We start from the raw sequence: 27,996 nt of genomic DNA, 5'->3' as shown, positions 1-27,996 counted from the left end.
GTATTTCCTGTATACCAAATTGCCGTGTGTGTGCAGGGGAAATGCTTTAAAAATGCATGGTTATGCCAGGTGGAAATGTCACAGCTAAGAGCAGACTGTTGTCTCCCTGTGCTAACAGAAGCTATTAGTCCCCTTCTCTTGGTGTCCATGCTTTTTATTTTTTCAGCGGGGTTGCAGAGGACTCTGCCACGCCGCTCGGTGCGTCCGTAAGTGTAGGCGATGATGCCGTGTTGCTTTTTCTGGCAACGTGCTTCAGCCTGAGCTCCTCTCTGAACTCGTAGGTGAGAAGAGCGGGCTCGTGAGCGCAGAGACGAGCGTAGGCATCTGCTAACGCCCTGAACTGGGGTATGGTGAGTTCTGTGGGGCGCAGGATGGGGTCTACGTCGGCCTGCTGCATCATCTCCTGTGTCAGTTCAACACGACGCGCCTCAGGGAACAACTTCCTGTGGGGAAAAAGCGACGACACGAGAGTACAGATTCCTGCGCTTAGTCCGCTTTGATATCTTAACGATCATGCAAGTTTAATGGCATCAGAAAGTTCAAACAGAAAGAAATTATCCCTCAGCAATTATTTCAGATCGGTGAAGTTAATTGAAATCACACAAAGTCCTCATGAATTGTTAATTTACTCCACAGCCACACTGCATAGTCCAGGGCTGCCATTAAACTCACACAAAGTTTCTAAATCAGAAACAGAGCAGCTGTGATTTCAATTGCTAATTTTTATTTATTTTGCCGTCTCCCACCCTGAAAGCTGTCCCTGCCTCAGATGTTGCTGCGGACTCGTTCGCTGCAGGTTAGCGAGTGACAGCCAGCTCCACACAATCTGCAGATGCTTTTTAAGTGCTCGAGTGCTGGTGCCGCCTCCCCAGTTTGGTGCTGCTGCCACCGACCCACGGCAGTTACATAAAATATGCTTCCTCGTTTTCCTATGCTACCTCAGTGACTCATAATTGCTGCTCTCTTTCAAACAGCCAGCGCTCTTTTGTTATCCGGGCCTACATACACTTCCCTAACAGGCACGGGGGCGATGGGCACACGCATGTGGGTGTCTGGCTTTGTTACTAGCTGCTCTGAAGTTACTCGAATGTTCAGATTTGGTTAGAGAAACACTCAAAAGCTGTCTGAATGGTGAATATAAAAAATATATAAAGCCACTCTAATTAACGATGAGATGAAGACGTTGCCGTCAGACATGAAAAATGTAGAGAGAGAATAACTGATGTGAATGACGCATGGATTAAAAAGTAAAAAGAGGGAAAGAGTGGATCGAGGCCCTACAAGCTTCATTAGGTTAACGTGTACTTACTCGACTCCTTTATGGCAGTGCTTCCTACGGAATTGGAAAACGTTCCTGACGACTTTCTCCACCAGCTGAAAGGGCTGCTGGATCTGGGGCTGAACCAAGGGGGTGAAGTGAACTACTCCCACGTCAACCTACAACGAGAGGAAATCCAGACAGCGGGGGGTTAGCACAGACCTTAAAACTAGACTGCAGAGAGTGTGCTCATGGGAATGTGGTGAAAGAAAGTGGCAGAAAAAGAGCAGTCAGGTGTGATCAGAGGGGGAATGTCAAGTGTTCCAAAAAAACAAGCTTTCCTGACAAATGGCACGAGAGATACAAAGCTGGACAAAGAGAGCGAAAGAGGGAAAGGGCTCAACACTCCGGGATAAAAGAAGGAGGGAAGGGAGAAAATAAGATGACGCAGCACGGCTGGTTGGCGAGCTAGTTCCAGTTGCCACAGTAACACCTGTGCAATGGACCATAGAAACTGAGTCTCTGTTGTTGCATCACCACCGAGTTCCTTAATACCTGCAAGCCTGACTCACCGTAGAGCGCATCTCTTTATCCCACTATCTGCCTCTAACATTTCCACTGAGGACCGACCATATATAGATGCAGCGATGCAGGCAGCCATGGATGATTCAGCGGGAACTAAATCGCATATACCTGCTTTCAGCTCACTTAAGAAGGTCCCAGAAAAGTACTCCAGGGTTCGGTGGAGCCCAGGAAGGTGGAGATATTTTGGAAATGTTTTTGTTTTTGAAGGTCACATTTGGACAAATGGTCCCACGAGCGTTTCAGGAGAAACTACAGCAACAGTTTGAAACCTTAGGAGCCAATCAGGTTAAATCAACACCAGCCCCATAGTCCCTAATAAACGAATAAGGCCATGTGTTACACCGTAATACATCTGACTATTAATTTATTTTTGTTACTTGTAGCAAAATATCTGAAAACCACAAACATAATAAATAATATCTATAAAATCCATAAATCTGGAACCTCCCAGCACACCGCAGATGCAGGAGAAAGCAGGACCAGCTATACTGGAGGTGATCCAGAGCTGCCCACGGAGAGACCAGGGACGCACTTTTTTATTTCACGTCAGCTGAAGTCTTTACAGTGTTACCACAAACCCCCTTTAGGTACCCCCGTTCGGGAACCTGAAGCGAACCCCAGTTAAGGACTGGTGGTGGGACTCTCGGCTCCAGTTCCACTCTGGCAGCCTCCTCCTGATCCTTCCTGTGTCAGCTCTAAGCTAACATGACACACTGATGAAGTAATCGCGTCTGAGCCAGCAGAGTGCATCTTTCTCACTCTCAGATCTTTTACTTTCAAGCACCTATACGTACACACGTTCTATTCTAGCACTTCACTTGTTCTCCTGTAAAGCATCCTCTAACTCTCTTTATCTCCTCAATGTCATGATGAGCTCAAAAGAACCAAAATACATTAAAAAGACTATTTCTGAATCTCCAGATCTTTGCTTTAGCAGCGCAAAGAAGGACATCGTTGTTCAAGCACATTTCACATGATGCTGCCAGTTCTGTAAGTTATAGTTAAAGGAGATACTGCACAATCAGGGTGATACTGCACTGCGTGGGGACCTAAAGCTCAGGCAGACTACGGGCAGCAGAGCACAACAGCTGCCTGTCAGTCTTTCCATAGTCGGTAATAGCCTTACTTCCCTCAGGAGGGAGCACTGAGTGGGACTGCTCGAGCACATCGAAAAGGGGAGCTACATAGACACACATCCAGAGTGCTATTCTTAATAATAACACATTTCGTAGTCCTTAAGTGCTTTTATCTGTAATTTCACATGACTTTTTATTCAGGTATACGCTGGGAGGAACCGCAGAGATGGCAAAAGCTGCAAAAGGAGCAAAGCGTGCTGGTGCATGACTGGCAATGTTAATTTAAAGATTCGAGGCAATACAAACATGTGAACCACACATCCCCTAAGGATAAGCGCCCCCTTCTCACGCTTAACGGGGGTAAAATAAAATGACATCTAATTCAACTCCGTTCAAAGTCTTCCTGTGGTGACGACGTGCCCCGCGGAGCTCCTCGTGCACCCATGTGGCTTGTATCTCTGGATTGTGTGATTCACTCTCCTTCTCAGCTGCTTCGTGCTGTCCGGGAGTCGCGGCTGGTGTTGATAATTAGGGGAAGAAAGCTAAAGTGGTCCAAGGGTACCAAAGGATTTTAATTAAGCCATTTAGAGTTGTTGTTTTTCTTTAAAAACAGATGTAGCGTTCAGGAGCGCTTGTAAACCACAGCTCTATCTCATATCAGATCTATAGATCCCTGTGTAGTCCAGAGATGCCTGGTTGCTGCTGAGCATCCTGCCAAAGAGGCTTTTAATGGGACAGCAGCAGTGGAGACTCTTTGTCTCACCAGCCCTGAAGGCTGTGCGCTATAACAGTACGGGAATGCTTCAAACTGGATGCAGCATAAGGAGCAGGGACAAAGGATGTCGTGGGTATAAACAATTAATCTTAAATCTTCTTCAAAATGAGTTTATCATTTACACAGAGAATATTTTACAATCAAAGGCCACGAGCCGTCCCGGGCACCCAGCGGCGGGGCTGCGGTATTTTGTCTGCATCATGAAAGGCGCCGTCTCCACCTGTCGTGTCGACAGAAATTCAGTCAGGACTTTGTATCTGGAATTTGGAAAAACACTTGTATGGGTGCTTTGGTGACGCTAGATCAGACCACCATCTGGTAGGAAGAAGCAATAAAAAGGAACGTCTTTAATTTCACTCTCTGCTGGAATAATTAGGCCATTTATATTCCGCACTTCATGATTTAAGAGAGGAGCAAGGGAAAAGTCGATACTGGGACTATACAGGCAGCAGCATTTCAGCCATCAGCTTGTCCAAGTCACTTTGCCCGTTTGATTTATGTGTGGCCTTGCTACATGACTTCACTAGGTAGCACCACTGTAATATGTCCCACTCCCTGCCATTAATCCCTCCCCTCGATAACCCCAACATGTAAGGAAACTCCATCTTAAATCACGTGCCGTCACCTGGCTCCTGTGCCGAGGCGCTGTGAACATGCCTTCAATGCTCTCTGTGAAGCATATCCCAGACTTACCGACCCCCTCTGAGCCCATTATCCCTCACCCTGTGCTGTACAAAGGTAGCAGTGGGGATCACCTGTGCAGAGCACACAGGCTGGCCAGACTGTGGGAGTCATTTTTTTTAGGAGAAGAAGAAAAATAAACAAGCGACTCATTAGCCCAATTTGAGCTGTTATGTAAGGATCTTTAGTCCAGCTCATGAACATTCCTCTCGCTCTGACTCACTTAATTCAGATAAACTTGATTACATTTGGGAAACAACGACTTCAAACATTTACACCAACTCTGAACCTGCTTCTTATTCCAAATATGGCAACTCAAATAATCCGATTAACCAACAATGGCGCCTTTTATGAAGCGTACAGTGATTCGGTTCGAGCGTTCTGAACAGTCACGTCTGCTTTCGTCCTCAACTTCAGACCTTTTTCTGACCCAATAATCGGACATCTGCATGAAAAGATTTGCACTTTACTATATTTCATGTGTTTGACCTTCCAAAAGCAGCACTATTACTTTATACAGCTTCCTTCTCTTGCTCTCCTTTCCCCCCATTTCCATCTCCGATGTGTCTTTCTTGGTGACTTTACCCAATTGCGTGTGAGCAGTAATTTGTCATGTCCCTCTAAGCGTAGCCAAGATGAGATGGCAGGGGCCCTCGGGCTCTAGCCACTACACTACCTGAACCTCCGACACTTACATAATGGCAGGTTTGGAGAAAGAGCTGGGGGATGGACGAAAGCTATATACAGCCAGGGAATACACGAGACAAAAGCTCACGGAGATCCTGCAACCGAAGAGGGAAGAGCTGCATTAATCATGACAATACCTTGGGAAGACAACCTCCATTACATCAGAGGAGGCAGACAGCCTCTCGGAGAGGAGAAGGCAGCAGTCAATGCCACTGAATATACCAGGCTGATATTGCTTGAGGGGTTTAAGAAGGAAGGGCTTAGGGCTTCCTGTGCAGGCAGCCCAGCATACTTCCCATGAAATTGGCCCTTGGCATGCACACAGGACATTCGAGACACTCCAGCCTAGCCTCTGACAAGATCAGCTCCTTGGAGAGAAACTTTCGTCATAGAAAAGCTTGAACTTTGCCCAAAAATGTGAAATTTACTGTGCCAGTAAATGATGATAGCATGGGAAAAAGAAGTTCATACGGGACACTAAAAGCCTCACACACGTCAGTCCAGGCTCGGCCACTTGCTTCACGGTGTAGCCCGAAGCGAGTCTTTAATATGCTGGTAATTTTACAAAATGTCAGAAATGTTTTGTCTGAGACGGGTTTGCACATATTATGTAGGGTGAAACTAGACTTGGACCCTGCTCTGCAACAAGATTGCAGTGACAGCAACATCACAGCTATCGCAAGACACCTTGCATCGGAACTGTGAACAAATCGCTGTTGCAAGGCGATGAGCCTGAAAACCAATTACGCAAGAGCGGACATAAAACGGGGAAAAAAAAAAACGTAAAGTGAACGATAAAAGCCCCTCGCGCGGGCAAAAAGGAGCACGGCTGGGCCGGCAGCGCCTCACAGCTACGCTGCAGAAACGCTGGAGAGCTCTGCTGTAAGGTGATAAAATAAAAAGGGACCACGCTTATAATAGCCCACAAAATCTTCACACATCACAGCGTCACATCTGCACCCACTGGGTATTTGTTGACTGCATTTTGCTCTTCTCCCGCTACATCCATTCCCTCTATAATGCATTTATTTATTTATTTATTTATCTTGCTTCTAAGCGAACAACAGCAGCATCAGCACTTAAGATCTCATCAGTTACCAGGAGACAGGTCACACACGCCATACTGCAGTGTGCGTGTAGAAAACTGGAAAATCTCTCATCTCGCTGCAGGTGCGTCCCATAAGGAATTCTAAGAATGTAGCGCCGAAGGTCGACACCGGCATCACACTGGAGCTAATGTTGTGTGCACCATCCCCACATCTCATTTTAAGACAAGGGTCTCTGAGGGGTAGTTTACAGGAAAAACAGTGGAGGCTGGGTAGAAATAAACAACCGGATCAATAGCTAAACAAATCAATTGCTACCAAACCATCTCCACGTAATGACCACGCATCACCGTCTCCAATACCTGGCCTGTACTGCAGTTGGGAGACTGGCAAAACTATTTCCCACAGCCGGACGTTTTTGTGCCTTTGCAGCAAAATAAGAGCAACGCACATCTGCATTTACAAGGATATCAGGATATCGGCTCTATTAAACCCTGCCTGATTTTCTTCCTCTCTCGCTCTTTTGTCCTCTTTGTCATTCATGAATCAAGGCCGTCCTAGCCACTCCCCCTGTTGTTCTATGTCCTCTACAGGGAAGGGAGGAAAGACGGGCAAAGACAGGGGAGCAGCTGTGAATTTTAGCATCCTGCTGACTGATGCTGATGAAGATGATGCTCTGGGGAGGGTCAGTTTTGGCATGGCGGGATACACATGCTCCTCTGGCCTCTGGACCTAGAAAAACAAAGCCTCACAATACCAAAGCCTGACCAGCTCATCTGGCCACAATCATAGCAGCTATTTCTTCTGCCTTAATTAGAGTACCCTTCCCCATGGTACCGTCAGGCTATGATTGGAAATCTTATCTAGCCCTCTCAGCCATTACTTAGGCATACATTTTAACAACAGCAGCACTGAATTATGATTAACTAGGAAGCTCAGTGCAACAATGGGATGAATATCATTTTATTTTGTTAGTTAGCAGCATTTTTCCCCATCATGGGGGGATTTCTGGTATCTTTTAATAAATGCTTGAGCCACGAGCCACACATTTTTTTTGTAACTGGTCTTTAAGTTAATCCTGCACGACACAAAAATCTGCTTATTATACAGCCAGAAACAACGGGAAATGTACAGGTTTCTGTCAAACAAGGCGCTTTTAAAGCCCCGGGCAGTTTATACTGCATAGCACAAGGATTTTTCTCCCTGTTATTGTTTCATAAACTCTTTATATGCCAATATGACCCTTTTGTAAAATAAAAAAAAACAAAAAACAAATAGCACTCTGTAACAACATGCACTACTGTAATCAGTTCTAAAATATTAACACAAAAACAAATTCACAAAAATAATGTATAAATAAATAACCAGATAAAATCTGATGTTTGGACAGTTTTATTTTACTGAAGCTCTCTCTAGGGGACAAAAGTCATTTTTTGTATATAAACCTAAGACATGTAAATATATAACTTATATATGACTAGTCACGTAATTGTTTAGTGAAATTAATGATAAATAATGTAGAAAATAGTGAAAATGACGCGAAATCAGTAATTAAAGGAGTTCGGTTCGAGTGAAACGGCAGAAGTAATTCCGGTCCTGTTCTGGCTGCTCGAAGGTGGAGGAGGTGTCGGTAGTACAGTAGCGGCGCGGAGCTGTGAGGTTTGAGCCGTCTTTGAAGTTGGGAGGCAGAGACCGCTCTGCTCCAACGCGCAAGCCCACGCACGCGCAGACACACAAACCGGCGAGGAGCGACTCACAAAGAGAGAGAGAGCGCGCGCGAGAGAGAGCGAGAGAGCTCCGGTTATTCCTCCGGGCTCCGGCCGAGCCTGTGTGGTCTCTCCGCTCTGTTGCTAAGGAAATGGATGGCTCGAACGGCTCCGCGGTCCGGGATGAATCGTGCTCCTCGCCCCCTCAGAAGCCTGCCGTGTTTACCGGAATCACTGCGAACACCGTGACGCGCCAGCTCTGCACCAGCCGGGGTAAGAGATCATTCCCACAGCGCTGCTTTCTTTCAGACTGGACCGGGAAACAAAACGGAAACAAGTGGCCCGCGTTTACTGTTCATTACAAGCTGGAACGAGCCGTGAATGAGAAAAACCGTTATGTCAGGAGGTCCGACTAAAAAATGTGAATAAAATTTAAAAAATAAAATAAAATAAAATAGTAATATAGAGAAAAAAAGCTTTATTTTCAAAGTTTATTTCTGCGACCGAGTAAATAATAATTGGTGTTCCAGCTTTAGATGAGGCTGTGCAAGTCTTTAAAGGCTAGTCTCAGTTTGTTCGGTAAACAGCGCTGAAATCAAAGTGGTAGAAAATACAGTCGACTGTGTGAGTGGAGTGAAGGCACTGCAGCTCAGAGTCCACATACTGTGACTACTGAGCATGGCAAATACCTCAAACACAAACTCATCTTCCTCACAGACAGTAGCTCTGTAAAAGCAGAGGAGTAGAGCACACATGCACAACGACCGGCGGTGTTTTGCTTACCTACAGTGAGCCTGAGCCAGCTCTTAGCGCCAGTGCTTGATGCTGTCCTTTGTTTCCAGCCAAAAAAAAAAAAAAGAAAAAAGTCTGCGCTTGTGTGAGGTGAATGAGATGTGAATTTCTCATTTCCGTCTCTCTCCTCCAGCCCAGTGGAGCTGCAGCTGAGGAGCCGGGGAACTGGGGGATTCTGACTGGCAGCTGGTGCACCACCAAAGGAGGGGAGGGAGGCGGCGGGGGTCCACGAGCAGCGGTGCCGGAGCGGGGTGAATGCTGCCCGGAGAGGACAACGGCTGAGGCGGCAGCGGCGTTGACTTGAAAAGCAGCATGGCATCCACGGGCATGCAGATATTTGGATTCGTCCTAGCTCTGCTGGGCATCATGGGCGCCATGGTGGCCACTCTGCTGCCTAACTGGAAGGTGAGCGCAGATGTGGGCTCCAACATCATCACAGCTATCTCCCAGATGCAGGGACTGTGGATGGACTGCACATGGTACAGCACAGGCATGTTTAGTTGCACACTTAAGTATTCAGTGCTTTCACTACCCGCATACTTGCAGACTGCTCGCACCACTATGGTGCTGTGCTGCGTACTGGCTGCCATGGGCCTTTGCCTCGCCTCCCTGGGACTAAAATGCACGCGCTGGGGAGGTGGACGGCGCTCCAAGCGACACGCCGCCATCGCCAGCGGCGGCTGCTTCGTCGCTGCAGGCTTTCTGTGTCTGGTGCCTGCGTCTTGGTTTACCAATGAGGTCATCACCAACTTCCTGGATTCCAGCGTTCCCGAGAGCAATAAGTTTGAGCCTGGAGGTGCCGTGTACGTTGCCTTTGTTTCCGCAGGTTTCCTCTTTGTGGGGGGGTCCATTTTCTGTATGTCCTGCTCGGGAAAGAGACACGGACCCCAGGATCTGGTCCTGCTGCCCCCCCCTGACAAATTGCTTCTCCAGCAGCAGCAACAACAGCTGCTTCAGCAGCAGCAGGAGCTCCAGCACCAGTACTGCTCTCTCTCCCCATTAGACAATAAGACGGGCTACAGCCTGCAGGACTACGTGTAATAACGCAGTGCTGTGCACGCCAAAGGGAGACGAGCCCGAGGGGAAACATCACGGCTACGCACTAGGATCTACTCAAGGATGGAGTTGGAGGGGGAAAAAAAAAAGAAAAAAAAAAAAGAGGAGAGCAACAACTTTGAAATCACATTTTTCCTTCTGCTCCATCTTCTTTTTTCTGTTTTGCAAGCACAAGCAGTCGAGGTATTCCCTGAGCAGCGCCTTGGAACAAACGGCGTGAATGTGCAAGGAGCCAGGATACCAGGATAAGGTGCTGCAGAACTGACGGAAGCTGCCAACCAAACGCAGACATCCTTCATCAGTAAATCACACAGAGTTCCCTGCGGAATGAATTAAGCAAATAAGGAAGCCTTGAGTGGAGTTTTTTTTTTTTCCTCGCCAAAGGTTTAAATTGAAGGAAAAAACATACGATTATTTAGCTGCTATTTACAATCGTTCAGTCCTTCGTCTCATTTGATAAAACAGGCAATATAAAGCCCAAGAGCAGTAGGTGGAAACCCTCACATAGCAAGCCATTGTAGTTTATCCTATGCTTGTCCACTAGAATGCAACATGGAATTGACTAATGAAATAAATGGGCATATTTTTGTTAGCTACTAGAATGACGTTGATATTTTGCCTCTAAAGCATGCTGTGTGGAGCCTGTGTACAAATACAGCGGAATGCCTGGTAGAAGACTGAGACATAGCCACACAATGCCTGTGCCTGAAAAGCTGTAGAAACATTACCCTGCTGTAACTGTTCAAAGAGGACTGTCAGGAGGAGTAGATGTGGGCTGCTGGGCTGGATTTAAGAGAGAAAATGCAGGCAAACAGATGCCTGCGTCTCTCTCTGCAGGTGGAAATATGAGAGAGATGGAGAGAAATTGAAAAGAGCGTGATCCAATACTTCAGCAGCAGAGTGGACCATCTCATATTTCCATCCAAACAAAAACAGTCTGCCTGTAAGTAGCAGCTACCCATCTCGATCCATCCCAGACGATCACGCCCACACATTTACACATGCACTTGTGCGTCTTCTCGTATGCAGTAAACACTCCGACACGCCGGCTTTTTGCATGTGCTTTTCTCTCCTGTCATCCACCTCCACACTGCCATGGAAACCGAATTCAAGCATTGTCTGGGGGTATGTGCGTGTCAATCAGTCAAGTTGTTTTATTTTGAGTGGGCGGGTGGGTAGGGGGCATCTTTTTCTCTTGCCATGGCATGCCATAAGCTTTCATCAGAGCCTCTGCTCACACTACTTTCACTAATCCCCTTTATTAACCAGTGACATGAAGCAGAAGCCCTGGTCGGGGGGGGGGGGGGGGGGGGCGCTGGAAAATGGCTCTTCTTTGTAACACACCCCTATATGGTGTCTATGCCGTGCATGCGGTCTCACATGGATGAACAGATGTTTAATGGTGCAGTGGCACAGAGGAAAAAACAAAGCAGATAAGAGGAGGAATCCTGAGTCACAGCCAACTGGGTAGTCGTGTGGCAAGAGGCTAAAAATGATTTGAGTCATTCTCCATATGCGACTTGTTTTTCAAGTACGTCAGCAATGCGCATACACTACCAGCCTGCACCTGCAGAAGGGTCTCAGTGTCTTAAATTTCATCCACCAGACTGTCCTCGTTTACCTACCAGTCGCCCTCGTCTTTTTTTACTCCATCTCCCCGTCCTGCTTGTGTCAGGATATGATTCCTGACAAGAGAACACTGATGCATGTTGAAAGTATGTCCTTCTGAGACGCACACAAACACGCACTCGTGTCAGTTTTGCAGCTACGCTTTCACAGTTACCGTGCGCTCTATTTTCTGAGGTAAGAAGATGGGAGGAATATTGTTTTTGTGCTTGAGACAGGCCTTGGCAGTGATGTATAGAACTGCACATTCTCTCCTTCTCTCTCATAAGAATGCAGCTTCCTGGGGGAGAGCAGATGGCTAAGCCCAGCTCGCCACCTGCAGGCTGCTGCCGGCACACCACGGGATTCGCTGTGGGAGCTGCTGGTGGCCCCGCGGGGTTGTTTTTTTTGCCCCGCCCCGGTTTAGCCCTCTTGCCCAGCTCAGACTGCTCCCAAAGGAACTGGCCTCCTGACAACGACTCACTGCCCAGGCACCATTACCAATGCAATAAACAAAGTAAAGAATGTGCCAAGTCATCAAGTAATACTGACACGTTATGTGTTTTGAGAATGTGCCAAATGGTCTCATGATGACACGTTTTAATAATATCTGAAGTTCTTTTTGTTTATTTTTTTAACAACTTGTTTGTACATGAATTCTACATTAGCAAATGTTTTATGGATTTGTGATTCGTCCGAATCAGCTGGATGCTTGTGTACAGTCCGGTGCGGCTTTCGAGGGTTATTTTAAATCCTCTTTATTCCTCATTTCCCAAAGCACAGCGAGACGAAACAGGAGGAAGACGAGTGAAAAGTAAATAACGCTTGTTTCAGGAATTCCGGTTTACTGCAGGTCTGTGACAACTGTACACAAGCGTCTAGATTTTTAATACGTTTAGGTTTCCTACTGAAGGATCGGGATTCCTTCACACTGGTTCAGTATAAGATACACCACGCTCATATCATATCTTCTTTATAAGAAGACTAGTCAGTGCACGTTTACGTTATTTGACAGCAGTTCGGTTCAAATGGCTGAGCATTCAACTTCTCTGGACCAGGACAAGTACATCACACAACTGGCACTCTGGAAAAAAAGGGAAAGTCTTTCGGTCTGATATGATTATGCAGGGAAAAAAATTAGCTAAAAATCTCTCTTTTTTGTGGCTGTGCAGCTTGATCATCAGCACGCGATTTCATTAGCTTATAAATGGCCAGAGTGCAAAGTGACTAGGTCCTAAAAAGAGTTAAGCTCTCCTGCGTATCCTGTACCAAGACGTTGATTTATGGTTTTGATAACTGCAGCTTATTTTTGTGGATGCTTTAGCACTTCTTACTTTGCCAGAGCATATTTGTGATGATAAACAGTTCACAAGTTCTGATACAGTTGTCTCAATGTGCTTGTGCAAGTAGTTCTATTTTTTACCAATAAAACTATTTTGTGAAAGCAGCGCGCCTGCTGGATGTTGTGTGCTTTTATGTGTGTGGCTGATGGGGACGGCGATAGCATTCATCTTCCTGCCAAATGTACAGATTGCTGGATGGTACAGGCTGCGCAGCGTGCAGGAGGGAAGGCAGGCTGCTCGTATGCAGCACCCACCAGTACAGCAGTGCGTCCAACAACAAGAATAAAAAAAATAAAAAGGATTCTCTGAAAATCGCACTTAAAGAAAGGGTTTTATAAAGCTGCTCCCAATCTCTTCCAGTTATTTCTTAGTGATAACATGAGCGAATACACGAAGGAAGCAATAACGACACTTCTGGGAGTTGAAGGGAACGCGAGTTATCCGAGTTGGCTGGTTTATCTGGCACAAAGCGACGAGTTTAACGACATGTAAACTCTTCTGCCAACTGGTGGAAAGAAAACATTTTTTGCCGCCTCTCTTTTTGGTATTTTATCACATTTTTGCTAGAAAAAAAGGATCCTTAGACCAACTGATCAATCAGATTAACTGAAAATGGACTAGTTTACTCCTCCGCTGCAGACCACACTTCTTTGTCCCAGTTCTTTAATAATTAATCAGTGCTATGAAATGGTATTTACCCCGTTTCTCATTTCTTAATTTGTTGCAGATTTGTCACATTTACACGTTTCAGATCAAACAAATGTTAAAAACGTAATTTCCCTTTAACCTAATAACTGGTTGTGCCACCTTTAATGATAACCAGCAACGAGCCTTTCACATGACTGTGGAGGAATTCGCAGAATTGTTTGCATTCAGCCACACTGGAGGGTTTTCCGGCATGAACTTCCCGTTTCAGGCCACGCCAAAGCGTCTTAACTGCATTTGAACCCAGACTGTGATTATTTCACTCCAAAACGTTCATTTTGTTGTTTCTGAGCCGTTCGGATGTGAGTCAGACTGAGAGAAGTGAGGCCTGCAGTTTTTTAAGTGTTGTTTGGGGTTGTTCTCTGCCGTCCTGGACGGGGCGTCGATGCGCTCGTTCAGTAACTTTGGTAGGTCGGTCACTCCTGGGAAGGTTCAGCTCTATTCCAAGGTTTGTGGATAACATGTGGATAATCCCTCTCACTGTGGTTCACTGGCATCTCAAAGCTTTAGAAATGGATTTTTAACCCTTTCCAGACAGAGATGGCAGTGACCTCGTCTCTCACTTGTTTCTCTTTTAGCCTGATTCACTTCACAGGTTCTATTTAATGTTATTCAACAGGTTTGGCTATAATCAGGCCTGAAACTGAAGCTTTCTGTGGTTAATTCATGATTTAACAAGGTACCGTAGCAGCTAGGTTTGGATAGCTTTTCCCCTTCATACAACAAACAAACTCTGTGATCTTTGTCTAATATTAAAATTGAAAATGTCTGTGAAAATGTCTCAGACTTGATGGGAGTTTGGTTCAGATCACAATCCTGCACAGCACGTTCCCTCACGTTCACGCTGGTGTCATATTTAGCCTATACACTTCAGATGGGGTGGTTATTACATTAGAATCCGGGCTCTCATTACAGCTGATTGGAGTCTCATCAACAGAGGGTGAGTGAAAATATGCTTTCCTGAAACAAACATGGATTATTAAAGCCTCTCTCTCTCCCCGTCTCATTCTTTCCCTGTGTTTGGTTATGCAATACGAGTGCAGATCAAATAACTACTCCTCTCGTGGGGGAACGCTAATAAGATCTGCCCTTCTGTGTATTTAACCTACATTTTTCATCAAAGGCTTTCACCCCGAGTTGCTGCTATGACAGATCTGGAGTGTGAGCTTTAAATGAGGGGAGGTGAGCACTTGTCAGTTGCAGGCAGGGGTTAATCACGCGCTTTTCTTTCAACTCCGAGCTCACATTTGTTTGTTGACCTTCCTGGTCAGCAAAATGTCTTTCCAGATATCACCAAACAGGAAAAAAAGGAGGAGGAGGCGTGGATGGTAATAAGATGAACAAAAGACTCGGTGCACGTTAGGGAAATGCCATCGCTCACATCCACATTGCTCAAAATTGCACCAACGTGTCACAACCCTTAAAGTGCTGCTCTCTGATTCGGACAGCAGTTATGCTCATGAAGGTTCATACTGGAAATATAATGCGCTCATCAGCGCTGAGGGAGGATGACCTTCCTTTGTCGCTCTCCTCCAGTCCCTGCGCACATGTGAGGCCGGGGAATAACGGCAACGACCTTAGCTGCTCGGTAAATCGCTGACAGAGGCAGTAAAAGCTATGAAGATGACAAAAGGGAAGCTTGTAGGAAAACAATACGCTGTGACAGTTCAAAGGAGGCCCTTTAATATTTTAGCTTTGGAGCGTGCAGACCGACGCGTGCCCGGGAGGATTCGGTAAGCTGAAGGTGAGGGAGGCTAAACGCTTCAAGGGTGCTGAAGGTTTTTGTATTTTTAGATAATCTATATTTCTCCTGACTAAAATGATGATTACTGTAGACAGGCAACAAGGAAAGAAAGAAAAAGAAGCTCCTTTAATCATAAGATGCTGTTCATCACCTCACCAGTGAAACTAGTTAATATAGCCAGTAAATCTTTACCTGGAACTTTAAAATTGGGATCCATCCCACACCTTCAGTCGCCATAAAAAGCCTTAAAGTAAGTCACAAACCGCCGCGTGTGATGTTGAAATTGGACACTCAAGTAAGCCTTTAAATTAATAGCTTATAGATTGATGCCTCCCATCGCGGTGAGGCTTTTCCCCCATGATAAATGTATTGTAATTTGATTTTTCTCATTTGTAGCTGAACTTTCTTTCCTTGGAGGATAGCCGGGTTTTTAAAACACCGCACCCCCTCCGCTGCGTGCTCACTAACCAAACAGAGCTGAATTTGCTAAACTCGGCACAGTTACTTGTTAGGAGGAGGCAGTGGCTCTCTGGAGATGTTCTTAAGCTAGCTCTGCCAACCTTGGCGTTTTGTTTAAGGTGAGCGGAAATGAAGGAAGAGGAGAAGGAAGAAGCAAGGGAGTATTTTTAGATTTCTTTACCTTGGGTCCGTGATGTATTGAGACCAAGCCTTCGGGCATTTTCTGGGCTGGCACGAGTCATTGAAATAACTTTCCCTGATACTCTTGATACCGCGTTTGACCCCGTTTATGGGATAGGAATAGGCTCAGATGAATTGTGAGAGTGGAGGATGTGTGGCGGGAGGTGAGAAAGCAGCACAGCCCCTCTGAGGAGATTCACTCTTGCTGTAGAGACGGGCAGCGAGGCCACATTACATCACAGAGAAGATATTCATCACCACGGTGGTCCGAGCTGGGTCATGCTCCCCAGTGAACCACCTGTTTCAATTCAAAAGGATAAAATTAATTCAACAGAGGAGGAAAAAGTCTCCAAAACTCGGAGCTGTGGAGGAGTACATGTACAGTACCTTTAATTCAAGTCCAATCGCTCTCTGACTACTGCCAGCTACAACCGAAGTTCAATGCGGCATTAACAAATTTAATTTAGCCTCTGCTCATCTGGCCTGTGCTCTTGGTAGACTATTGTGTACAAGGCGAACATCTGTAGGGCGCTCCTCCTGTGAGGCTCGGTTAGTTGGTGGGTGACGGCCATTACTCAGAGCAGGGCTGATGACCGGCCCAGACAACCATCTGTTTGGAGGTACGCCTCGCTCTCCTCTCAGATCCATCTCTGTCATGAATCTGTCTTCTGGTGCTCTCTGGGCTTTGTTTCATTTGACAAATCTCATATTCAGACGATAATCTGCTCTCCAACCCTGCTTCCATTTATTCTGGTTTTCATCACCAATATTTCCTTCCATTTTTGCATCATCACCCACCCTTATTCCCTTATTTCTCAGCTCATTTTCTTTTATTCATTCCATTTCCTGTTATGCCCTACCCCATGCCTCAATTTCATTCTCACCTTATTCAGCAAATACCCGAGTTGTTAGCACAACGTGGAGCCCCCGAGGAGCTCTACAGAGGACACAGCAGGTTGTTTGCGACGGAGCAGCTACTGCACGACTTACAGACCCGCCTGCGATGGAAAGAGGTTGATTTTAATCACATTGTACCCAGATGGGGGAGAGGAAAGGGGAAGAGAGATGAGCGAGTCAACGTGTGCTCTTTTCTCTTTTCAAATCAGCTCCTTTGCATGTAAGGAGGCAGTGAGGATGCAGATGCTTGATGTCAGCGTGCACTCAGAAACCCCTTGACCCCTGACCAGAATATGAATTAGAGATGTGTATGAAAGCAAAAGCAAAAACAGAAAGGCAGTTCCTATTTCGGTTTTCTCAGGGAGCCTTCAGATACGTGCATAGCTGTGAACCCCAGAAGCGATGCAAGCATCACTCAGTCTGTCCATCTATGTGAGAATTAACAGGAGGAGAGCGACTAATAAGGAAGAGGAGGCAGGTGTGATCTGCAGTGGGACGGACCTAGGGCACCCTGAGCCTGGGGGAACACCATCAAAGCAGCCAATCGCCACTCTCGAAACCCTTCAAGGACAATCTCAGTCACTCAATGTGACACAGCAGAGGCGAGAGGGACAAGACTGGCAAATTAAGCAGCGGGGATAAGAGCCTATCTGCCCACCCCGCGTCAATACGGGCCCCCGCAGCCGCTGATGTAAAATGGATTCAACATTTCCTTTCTCATTATCCCATCAGCCTGCAATACTCGGCCTCCTCTACGTTCAAATCAGCCGGCCAATCAACCCACACTCCCCTCCCCCCTTCGCCTTGAAGTGATGCTATTTTCTCATCGTGGTTATTTGGAAAGGTTCACTGCTTTTTCAGCGGCTCTCTGGGACTCGCTTTGGTTGATCTCACAGTATTAAACCACTTCACATGTTTTGTTTTTTTACACTTCACTAATTGCCATGTGTGCACAGCACCTGCTACCGTGTAGTTTGTTTTACTGTCCTGTACAAAGCATTAGCATCGCTGCAGAATAATCCCAACAATGATTGGCACACACGTTCGCAAAAAGGCTCACGCAAAGTGAAGAAAGCAAGAAAGATACAGAGACACAGACCTTTGGTACTTGGCAGTCTAACAGCACCAGTATAATTAGTTCCTCTCTACAAAGGGGGGTATTTAGCCATCGCCATCTTCATAAGGAGCACTGTGAGCAGTGTACAGTACTAACACTCTGCACAGCAACCATAACAATTTATGCACGCAGCATTTTTCTTTCTGTATATTCAACATCTACAATATCTCGGTTACTTCTTCTCTTTAGCAGGAAATCTGTCAATATTCCCATGAGTGACAACCTCAGTCGGTCCCGCTCCTCTCAGCCTCTCTGTCCTGTAAACCATGGAAGGACATTTTTACTCTTCATGCTTTTCTGCGTAATTACTCTGGTGTGCACCAGTAAACAAAGCAGAGCCACTGAGCTTTTTATGAATTATACTACATGACACACTACTACGATAGACTTCATCTACTCTGTGTGCTCTTGTTCCTGGTCTTTTATAGGACACCAGCAGCAGGAGGGCTGCTCATCAAACAGCCATCATCTCTCCTAATGACACCAATTTGACCAAGAGCCCATTACAACATTTAGTAGGAATAGATGGCCCGTGTGGGCATGTGGGAGGCGCGGATTCATCTGCACGCATGTGTAGCATGAAACTTCCCCTGTTCAAATGTATTCATACCATATGAGCATATTACATCAAAAGATAAAGCCTGCTAAAGCCCATTAAGCTCCACTTTGACATACACACAAAAATAAAATGCTCTAGAGAAACAAATGCACAGAAAGGCAGCTGAGTGCGATGAAATAATCATTGGAATCCATCTCTTCTAAGAGAATGAGCAATCAGCACTGGTCCCATTCACTCGGCTGAATTTTACTCCACACGGGAGATTAAATATTTACTGTCAGTGGGTCTCCTAAAGAGCCAGGACATCTTCGAGGGACCAGCAGTCTATCTCTGACATCCACCTAACACCTATCCTTTAATTCTGGGAAAGAAAAAAAATGGCTTTATTTGTACAAAAGATGCAAGCGAGCTCTTGAGTTTTCTAAAACACTTGAATGTGTGCGATTTAAAATAAACTCCAGCTGCGTATTAGCCAGCATTGATCCTTTTTTAATGCATCACCTCTGGTCCTACGTTAAACGCTGAAGCTGAAGACGAAATGCGCGATCGGCCCTGATGCTCGCACACGGGTGGAAAGATGCAGAAAGAGAAACTGGGCCTAAAAAAGAACAAGGCCTTCATTACAAGGCACAGTGTGATCGTGCCACATCTCAAATACCCACCAGGCATCATTACAAGCTAAAAAAAGGGTCCAAAGACAGAAGTGAGACAACACTGATTCAACACAGTCTTAATGAAGCCTTAAAGCAAGAAGAACGAGTGGAGGGATGAGCCAGGGTGACATGATGAGGGTCCCGCTGACGTCATGAAAGCTGGAACGTCACTTGTTCACTGATATTGAAGATTAATATCATTATTATTATTATTATAATAATATACTTTACCGTTTCTTTCATTTTGTTCTGAAAGAAGAAATCTTTTCCCAGCATCACCCCCGAGGGTGTGCATGCGGGGATCTGAATGCTCGCTATAGCTTTTCCCAATAAACCGTAACTATCAGCACAAACTTCAACAGCACCTTGAAACAAACCGAAAATATTCCACTACAGTTTGAAGCAGAGCCTAATCCGAGCGGCTGGTACACAAACTGGACGAGGAACAAAGTCAAGAATCAGACGCCATGTGCTTTGCCAAACGCCTACCCAACACCTTTTTCTCCAGCTCTAAAGTAATTAAACTTCAGCAGCACACTGATGAGGTTTTTTCAGTGTCACAAAGTCAAATATTAGTTAAACACTACCTCTGGTTTGGGGACGAAGGCCCGTCCGGGGATGGTGAAGCAGTTGTGGACAGTGCAGAGATACTGAGCCATGATGGAAAGACGACTCCTCTGTTTGCTGCCTGTGCTGGCCGTCAACCTCTGGATGGAAAAAACAACTGCTGAAAGTTACTGAAGCATATTAAACGTGTCCTAAAGATGATTTTTGCATCACAGACAGAGAAGAATTAAGCAAACATCAATAAAGCCTGTTGGCCTGAATCATGAAAGGCCCATCCCAAATCTATTCATCTCAGCTGCAAAGTATTTTTAATTATGAATCAAGGAATCAATATTAAATCACAACAATAAAATAAGAATGAAATGAATAAAAATGTCTGCAGAGTGACGATTGCTCAGGAAATCTGCAAACACGGGTGTTTGACTTTATTTAGGGTCTATGTGGGTCATGTGGAGTTCACCCACCTCTGCCACCTCTTTCTGGAAAGTGAGCGTGAGTCGGGTGCGTCCAAACGTGAAGGGCCCCGTTCTGTTCGCTACGTTTTCCAGCCACTTGATGATCAGCGGGGTTGAGACGCTGAATGGGAGATTCCCTATGATGTGTAGGTTTGGAGGGTCTGTGAAGACACACACACACACACACACACACACACACACACACACACACACACACACACACACACACACACACACACACACACACACACGTTTTAGTCACACGTATTTCCCTCAGTTTGATTGCCGTAACAGCTTACGTACGCTCATCCTCTTACCTCCCTCCCATGGCTTAGAGATATTTGTTGGGAATCCTCGATCCAGTCTGTAGGTGAGTATGTCACCGTGGACGATCCTCAGCCTGCCCGGTGCTGCCTCAGACAACAGCTGTGCAAATGGAAAAAATAAACAGGTAACAATCATTTTAAAAAGAATAAAAGGACTCATCAGTCACTCTGCAAGCGGCCACAGCTGCAAAGAGAGGGAGCCGGCTCCTGCAGGTGAGGACGTTTGAGCCGTTTGTGCAGAGTGACCTCGTTCAGCCAGCCTGGATCCGGCCGTTCTGCTCACCTTCAGTCCGGGGATAAAGCGTGTGTCTTTCTCCACAACAAGCAGGTCTGCGGCCCCAGCATTGAGGATGGAACGGGTGAGGCCTCCGGGACCAGGCCCCACCTCACACACGTGGGCATCTCTCAAGCTGCCCGCCTGGCGCACTATTTTGTCTGAGAATACAGAGAGGGAGCACTCAATATTCATTTATAGTAATTTCCTGGGATACATTCTCAATTCGTGCAGCCTATAAATTATAAGATGTTCTTCAATCAAATGTTTTCATCAGTCGGGCGTCCAAATTGAGATTAATAGAGTGTGATGCTGCAATATCTGCTCTCCTCTGTGTGATGAAGATGAAAAGCATTAATCTAACAGTCACCTTGTCCAAGGACGAGAGAGCAGATCAAAGCTGCACTGCATCGCTGATAATTGTGTTAAGGCTCAGCTCTCAAGGGCTACAACAACTGAGCTGGTCCATTCGCATTAGTAGGAGATCTACAGAACCTCACCTACAAAGAAAGCCTGTCGGTTTCGATGCCTTCAAACAAGGCGGTGCAGCACCGTGCAATCAAGTGCATGTAACACGCTACTGTACCCTGAGAAGGACCTCAAGGGTCTTGGTACACTGCAGACGGGGCAAAAGAAGAAGGAGGAATGAAAGAAAGAAAATAAAATGCTGGATGACTAACCTGTGAGCCTCAGGTCCAGCAGAAAGTTCTGGGACAGCTGTTTCTCTGCTCGCAAGTTGTACAGCTTTATGAGCTCACCTACAGTCGGCAGGGGAGGCAGGCGGAAGGAAGCCAGCTTCCCCGAGGCAGCCATCACTGGGGAGAAGGCTGTGAGAAACAAAGGCAGAAAGCTGTGAGACTAAATGTGACTGATGAGCCTCCTCAGCAAAGAAAAACACAATCTCACAGTATTAATAAGAAATTCCTTTGTTACAGCAGCTACAATAAAAAACCCAAAAACAAACATAAAACAACCGACTAGCGGAACAACAAGTGGAATGGTGAATAACTCAATAAAATATGATAAAACTAATATATTAACAGGGTCAAGATCAATCTGGACAAATAAAATAAGAACTAAGTCTAGTCCAACTTAACTGAATGCAACCATCTGGTACAATTATAGCTATTCTGAACTATGCAATTTATGATAACTATGCAGCCCATTCAGCAACTGAAGAATTTGAAAGTAAATTAAAACAAAATATAATTTTACATTAAATAAAAAGTTTTAAACTTAATTAAAATAAAACATGTCTTAAATTAAAATAAGTAAACTGTCATGTTTATTGCTGCCAAAAAAAAAAGTTAAACACATTTGGACAGTGAAGGAATGTCAGGATTCTTGCTCAGAAAAAGGATCAACATGCTCTGAAGTCAGAGTTCCAGTCTACAAAAACCTTTTTTGTAACAAAATATCGATTTCTGCTGTCCCTGTATCGATACATTATTAGCAAACAAAATATCACGATACTACACAGTATCGATTTTTTCCCCCACCCCTAGTCTCAGCTCAACTGAACCATGGACTTATAAACTGCTTCATGACCAGGTGAGACCTGTTTCTTTACAGTTTGGTGGCATGTTTAGCAGATAAAAGACCAGGAGCTGAGTCCTAGTACTGAACTTGTATTTGGTACTTTTTCCACTGGAACTCTGAATATGAAGTACAAAAAGATGTTGATACAAGAGAAGGAGGCAATCGCTGAAAAACCCACATAAACCTGTCACAGAACAAAAAAATAAAATAAAAAGCAACAAAACTAAAAAAAATTAATGCACTGACCAGCTCAGCCAGACCTAAAGGACCTCCTGAGCTACAGCCAACTGGGGGGAGACACGAACACCAGATTCGACTTTTTCCCAAAAAAATAAAAAATAAAAAAATCATCTAAAAGAAAACTCTTTGGACAGATGATACATAGAGTGAATTTTACTAGAATGATGTAGAAGGAAAGAGCATGTATGACAGGTCACTGTTCTGTGATGATCTGACTGCTGACAGAAGCAGCAGAATGAACCGCGCAGTGTTCAAGGCTATACTCTATGCTCAGATTCAGACAGGTGCTGCAGAGTGGATCAGACAGAGCTCCACAGTGCAGGTGGATAATAGCCCAAAGCAAACTGCAAAGTTTCTCAAGGCAAAGAAATGGGGTATTCTACAATCAGCAAGCCAGTCACTTGAGCTCAGCCCAGGAGAGCAGCTTATCAGTCACTGAATACAAAACTAAAAGGCAGAGCGCCTCACAGACAGGCAGCAGCTGAAGGCAGCTGCACTAAAGGCCTGCAGAGCATCTCAAGCAGGAAACACAGCACCTAGTGATGTCCATGATGTCTAGCCTCCAGCACTTTGAACTACTAATATTCACCCTTAACCTTTTTTAGTTTGTCCATTTACTTTAGATCCTCTGAAAATGAGGGACTATGTATAAAACGTCCTTGAATTAAAGCTGAAATCCTGCACTTCAACCACACCGTGATATTATAATTCTTAAAATCCACTGTGCTGGTGGAACAGAGACAAAACTACAGAAACTCTCCAAAAACCTATGGGAGCAGATGCACATCAGGTTTTTTTCTCCGTGTCTTGTGTGCGCCTCCTTGTGGCCTTTGAGCAGAAAACTAAATGAAAACACCCGCACACAGTTATGTGCCGTTCTCCACGTTATGAAAACACGTTCACTGTGACGGCCAACGCCACGTAAATCCACGACTTAGGAGGAGAAACTGGAGCTGAATAACTGGACTTATGAACTCCACTCTGAAGCTGACAGCTGACTCTGCTGTGACACTCTTAACACAGGAGCTAACATTTGCAGCTAATGTTAGCTTGCTGTCTAAAATGCAGCTCGCAGAGCTCGTGGGAAAGCCGCCAATTTACACGAAACACGTGACCGTTTTCTCCAAAAATCGAGATAAAAATGACAATGACACACAACGAGTACACGAGACTGATAACACACAGGAGTTTACCCACGTTTGTCACCGGCGGTGCTCTCTTCCTTGAATTTCCTTATTCGTCATCGTATTGACGACCAGATATCCAATAAACTTCGTCGAACACCGGTATCACCCAATCAAATTAAAGTAGGCGGAGCTCCACTGTGCCCTTGACAGGGCGGCTGGTGTTGATGAATGACGCCTCTTCGCCAGAAGGGGGAGACATTTCAGCGCACACAGTGGCACCTGGTGGTTCATGTAGTCCTAATTTTACACCATTTCTTCTCTTAATAAGATCTGAAAGAGAATCTACAACCCTAAAAATCCAAATGTAGCTTTTAAAAGAGCAAAAGATGGGAGAGTCATTCTTAACTTGTTGAATCCTTTCCATTGATGGGCAGGCTATATGCTTCTATTAGAGCTCTGTAGGATATTTATTCATTGTCTGAGTATTTTGTGACACTGAGTGATGCCCAGCTGTTGTCTGGAATGAACCCTGTGGCCCTGCAGTCTCCCTCCTCTGTTCATGAGACACGCTGGCTCATAGGCATCTGAGCCTCATATGGAAATACCCTTCCCCTCCAGAAAGTCTGGCACATGACTGGCAGTCCTGACTCCTGCTGGGGCTGACCTTGAGAGAGAAAACCAGCGGCGGTGTCGGTGGGTGAGAGTCATGCTGCGTTTGCTGCTATGGAAACTACTTTAAACTGGATTGTGCCAGAAAATATCAATCACTTTTTTTAATCGTTTGTGTGAGCTGGACTCAAACTTTATTGAATATTGTTACAGTCTGGGAGCAGGAGGGTGTGTGAGAGAGAATCACCTCCTCAATGCAGCTCTATAGTGTGTGATCAGGACACACAGGAAATGAAACATAAGTAATTAACATTTCTGAGCGGGTAACTCATCACCAGAATGGGAACACGAGAAGAAAAACAAAGGCAGAAATACTTAACAGCATGTAATTTCCCAGCCAATTTAGGCTTTAGACACAGGCTCACATCAATAAACACAAAAACCACAAGAGATGTACAGCAATAACTTCTGTTATGATGATAATTCACAGTTGAGTCAGTATTATTCCCCTATATTTATCTGGATGTGTTACGGGTGATGTAACAAGTTCAGCAGGGTTAAAAGCCCAAAAAGTGAAACCAGATGCACGCTCTTATGAATACCCTGTTTATCATGGCAACACTGGATTCCACTGAGTGCTATGGTCTTACTATTACTTTTTTAATTTAAATTAAAGAGTCGCTTTGGTCTGAGACTGCATGAATGCCAGTTTTTGGCAAAGGTGACGCCTGTGACTGATTTTCTGTTTATGTTGTTTCGTTTTTACTGAGCTGAAATTTGGTGTCAAACATGATCTACGTCCAAGCTTACAGTAAACCACCTTCAAATTGCTCTAGAAGTCTTTTGATGAGTAGTTTGACTCAAACAGCAGCGTGATGTCATTTTCATTGTTCTTATGAAAGAAAAATTATGTTACATTTATCATTTTTATGCCAGGTCACAATTTCTGTGTTTGGAAGCGAAAAATACAAACAGACTTTACACAGAAAGACCAAACATCGGCCGTACTGGAATTCCTGTGATACAGCACCACATGAAAGAGGTAGCTGTACTTCAGCAGAGGAATTCCTGTGGTGATGAATGTGATCCTGGGATACATGTGGTGTGGTATTTTTGTGGTATCCTGAGACGTGCTGGCCCTTTCTGGATAATTTACCATAAGATGTTTGGTGAGCAGTCTTACTGTAAAAAGGTTTCCTACGTGAATTCAAATACTGAAAGCTTGCTTGTCATTGCAGGGAAGTTAATCTGATTATATATCCTTTAACAAATAACTGAGGTTTGTCTTTGATTGGTGGCAGTGAGTAAAGCAGCTATTTTGGAAGGTAAATGTATTTGCTTTCTTGTTACATGTACCTACAGCTAAATACCTGTTAGCTTAGAGACAAAGGGGCTCAGCTGGTCTGTCAGACATATTTAGTTTAATCATTTCAAAAACTCAAGGATCAACAATCTGTTATGTTATGAAGGGTTATGTTTTAAACCTTTCAGCAAGTAGCAGCTAACAAAGATTGTCTTCCTAAACCAAACCAATCAAATTGAATTAAAATGAAGATAACACTCAAAGTCAGCTAAACTTCAGGGATGTCAATCTGTTCAGTTAGGAAGCAGAAACCTTCATGTGCTTTGGTGTAAATGAAAGTGGCAACAGGTGCACCAAAGAGGCAGCAACAAGACAACCTGCAGAAAGGGAGGGATTTGGCAGATGGAGGCCACAGACCATAGGAAGCTGCACGGGGCTGTAGAAGGCCATCGACCCGGCAGCATGACTGCTATCTGCTCTTTTGTGTGAGGAGAAACAGGAGGCACTGCCAGAACTCCATGGAATTACCTCTCCGTACATCCATCTGTGTTGTTGTAAGATTTGTTGTGTCTCACAGCACAGTCACAATAGTGTGGAGGATATCAGGAAGAGAGCTGGACAGGGCCGTAGAAGGCCAATAACCTGGCAACAGGAGGAGCACATGGAACCAGAGCTCCATGAAGTGACCTCCAGCAGCCTACTCATGTGCATGTGTCAGGTAGCAGTACGCTAACAAATATTTTTAATTTTATGCAGAAACACAGTTGGCAACATATTTTTATTGTAGCTCTGGAAGCTTTCTCTTGGAATTTCACCTGTTCTAAGCGTTCCAGGTTCACTTTTCGTGTTGCCACAGGTCATTCAAATCTTCAGGCAACACTTTTTGGATCATGCAGAAACCATCAGCTTTTTTCTTACACTGTGGTCATTTGAATGCATTCCTGAAAGCTTAAACAAAAAACTATGCAGATTAAAGTTTTGGCATAAATCACATGACTGCCTAAAGTGGAACTCTCGGTCACCTTATACCAGGCAGTGTTGAATAACTGAGCCACAGCTGTGTTACAAAATGTCTTGTAGATTATTTTACAATTTTTCAAAATGCTTTCAAGCAGGACTGGTGCATTTCCCGTCCCTTAGGTTTGCACATCAGTGCCGTTCTCTTTGTCTTTTCATCCCTTCATCTAAAAACATCTTCAGTCCCTTCATGGCTTCAGGCCCAGAATACGACTGTCTCTGTTTTCTCAGTTTAGCCTAATCTCACTTTGCTTGGACAGCTCATCAGCATCCTTCAGCGAGGCCAAACCTAAAAACGACCCGGGAGAGCCGAGGTGACGGCTGATCAGAAGAAGTAGAAGTGAAGAGAGACTCGCTAATGCTGGTGGAGTGATGTGAAGACAGCCATGACCGTTGGATGGGAAAGACCGGCGTGAAAAATGGAGATATGAAAGACTTACATAATAGAGTCTGGTATGTAACATCATACAGTGCAGATGTCATGTTATCTTCTCTGCCTACGTTTCCCTCGATTAAACCTCAAACCAAGACTTTTGCTTCCACCTGGGTCATGAAGCTGACATCTTATAGCAAAATTTTATCACCCATCTTGTATTTATCAGACGTGAGTGCGATTCGCTCTGATCACATCGTACAGGAATGGCAGCTCCTTCCACCAGCCCACATGTTTCATAACAACCACAGCCCAAAGCGCCCTGACGGGCCCACCGTCCTCCGGGCATTCTGTGTACAGATTGAAATCATAACAAACCTCTTCCTCACAGAATCCCACCACATGACTTCATTCTGGGTGTGGGAATTATGGCATCCAATCAAAATAACCTTCTCATGACCTCAGTTTGGCTAGAGCTTCTTCTCCGATACCAAACGGAGAGGAATGACTTCATATGTGAGGAGGAAGAGGCCTGTCAAACAAATGGGCTTTGTTTTTCTTTGCGCTCATTCATGCTGATTGTCACAAATAAGGATGAGAAAAAGTTCAAAGCTTTGGGTTAGCTGCAGAGCGCGTGCACGTTAAGGTGATTTTGCATCTTCAGATAGGCCGCCTGGAGAAATGATTCATGACAACAGAAGTAAAGGAATCTGAAGAAGCAGAGAAGTGTATGCATGGGTTTATGTCCGCTGCAGCAAGGTTTCACTTTATGGAACAAAACATGACATCAGCACCACGCCCAGATAATCCAGCAACTGCTACTCCTGAACGCAACTGCTCTGACAAACAGGGAGTGAATGCATCAGTGTCCATCTGACATAACTCCTCAGGGAGTACGTGAGTCTGTTCGCCGCTGCCTCTTTTGTTTGCTTTGGTTTCCACATAGAGATAAGAGCGTCATTATGTGCACCGAGCCCTGCTCCTTGGTGACCAGACAGGACTTTCACTTTAGTAACAGAAAGACGCAGACCGCCATGACTCCTTGTGCATCACCCGTAACTGTGATTTGAAATCTTTAAACTTTCTGTCCTGGTCAGACAAGAAAGCAGAGGAGCTCTGGGTTTATGTTTCGGAGCATTACCATCACTCACTGCTGATCTCTGCCATGGGCCACATGCAAAGTGCTTTCACTTCACTGTTTACATTATCATAATTTACACGCATGCAGAATAAAGGACAGTT

At 45.1% G+C, this 27,996-nt stretch overlaps 2 protein-coding genes across 3 annotated transcripts; one reads left to right on the top strand and one right to left on the bottom strand.

Annotated features, from left to right (window-relative positions):
• Nucleotides 1–19: 19 nt before the first annotated feature.
• tfb1m (transcription factor B1, mitochondrial) lies at nucleotides 20–23,562 on the bottom strand. 2 transcript variants are annotated; one of them, XM_080870986.1, is made up of 8 exons: nucleotides 23,523–23,562; nucleotides 21,227–21,373; nucleotides 20,556–20,707; nucleotides 20,264–20,372; nucleotides 19,956–20,107; nucleotides 19,512–19,631; nucleotides 1,310–1,437; nucleotides 20–443 (listed from the first exon to the last, which is right to left on the bottom strand). In XM_080870986.1, the coding sequence occupies exons 2-8, from the start codon at nucleotides 21,357–21,359 to the stop codon at nucleotides 155–157; spliced, it is 1,083 nt and encodes a 360-aa protein (XP_080727112.1). In that variant the 5' UTR covers nucleotides 21,360–21,373; nucleotides 23,523–23,562; the 3' UTR covers nucleotides 20–154. The 2 variants fall into 2 exon arrangements, with proteins under 2 accessions (XP_080727112.1, XP_080727113.1); XM_080870987.1 differs by lacking the exon at nucleotides 23,523–23,562 and adding an exon at nucleotides 22,332–23,471.
• Nucleotides 7,588–13,479, top strand: LOC308388984 (claudin-20). Its single transcript, XM_080870066.1, has 2 exons — nucleotides 7,588–8,087; nucleotides 8,740–13,479. The coding sequence occupies exon 2, from the start codon at nucleotides 8,919–8,921 to the stop codon at nucleotides 9,645–9,647; it is 729 nt and encodes a 242-aa protein (XP_080726192.1). The 5' UTR covers nucleotides 7,588–8,087; nucleotides 8,740–8,918; the 3' UTR covers nucleotides 9,648–13,479.
• Nucleotides 23,563–27,996: the final 4,434 nt, after the last annotated feature.

Source organism: Rhamphochromis sp. 'chilingali' (genome assembly GCF_963969265.1).
Source record: "Rhamphochromis sp. 'chilingali' genome assembly, chromosome: 21".
Taxonomy (NCBI): domain Eukaryota; kingdom Metazoa; phylum Chordata; class Actinopteri; order Cichliformes; family Cichlidae; genus Rhamphochromis; species Rhamphochromis sp. 'chilingali'.
This window is presented reverse-complemented; position numbering and strand designations above follow the sequence as displayed.

What these genes read in the sequence shown, in the direction of transcription:
- LOC308388984 (XM_080870066.1), top strand. Translation starts at nt 8,919, where the DNA reads ATGGCATCCACGGGCATGCAGATATTTGGATTCGTCCTAGCTCTGCTG.
- tfb1m (XM_080870986.1), bottom strand. Translation starts at nt 21,359, where the DNA reads ATGGCTGCCTCGGGGAAGCTGGCTTCCTTCCGCCTGCCTCCCCTGCCG. An exon ending in GCTGGACCTGAGGCTCACAG is followed by an intron (nt 20,708 to 21,226) that starts GTTAGTCATCCA and finishes CTGTATTCTCAG; the next exon opens with ACAAAATAGTGCGCCAGGCG. An exon ending in CTCTAAGCCATGGGAGGGAG is followed by an intron (nt 20,108 to 20,263) that starts GTAAGAGGATGA and finishes GTGTCTTCACAG; the next exon opens with ACCCTCCAAACCTACACATC.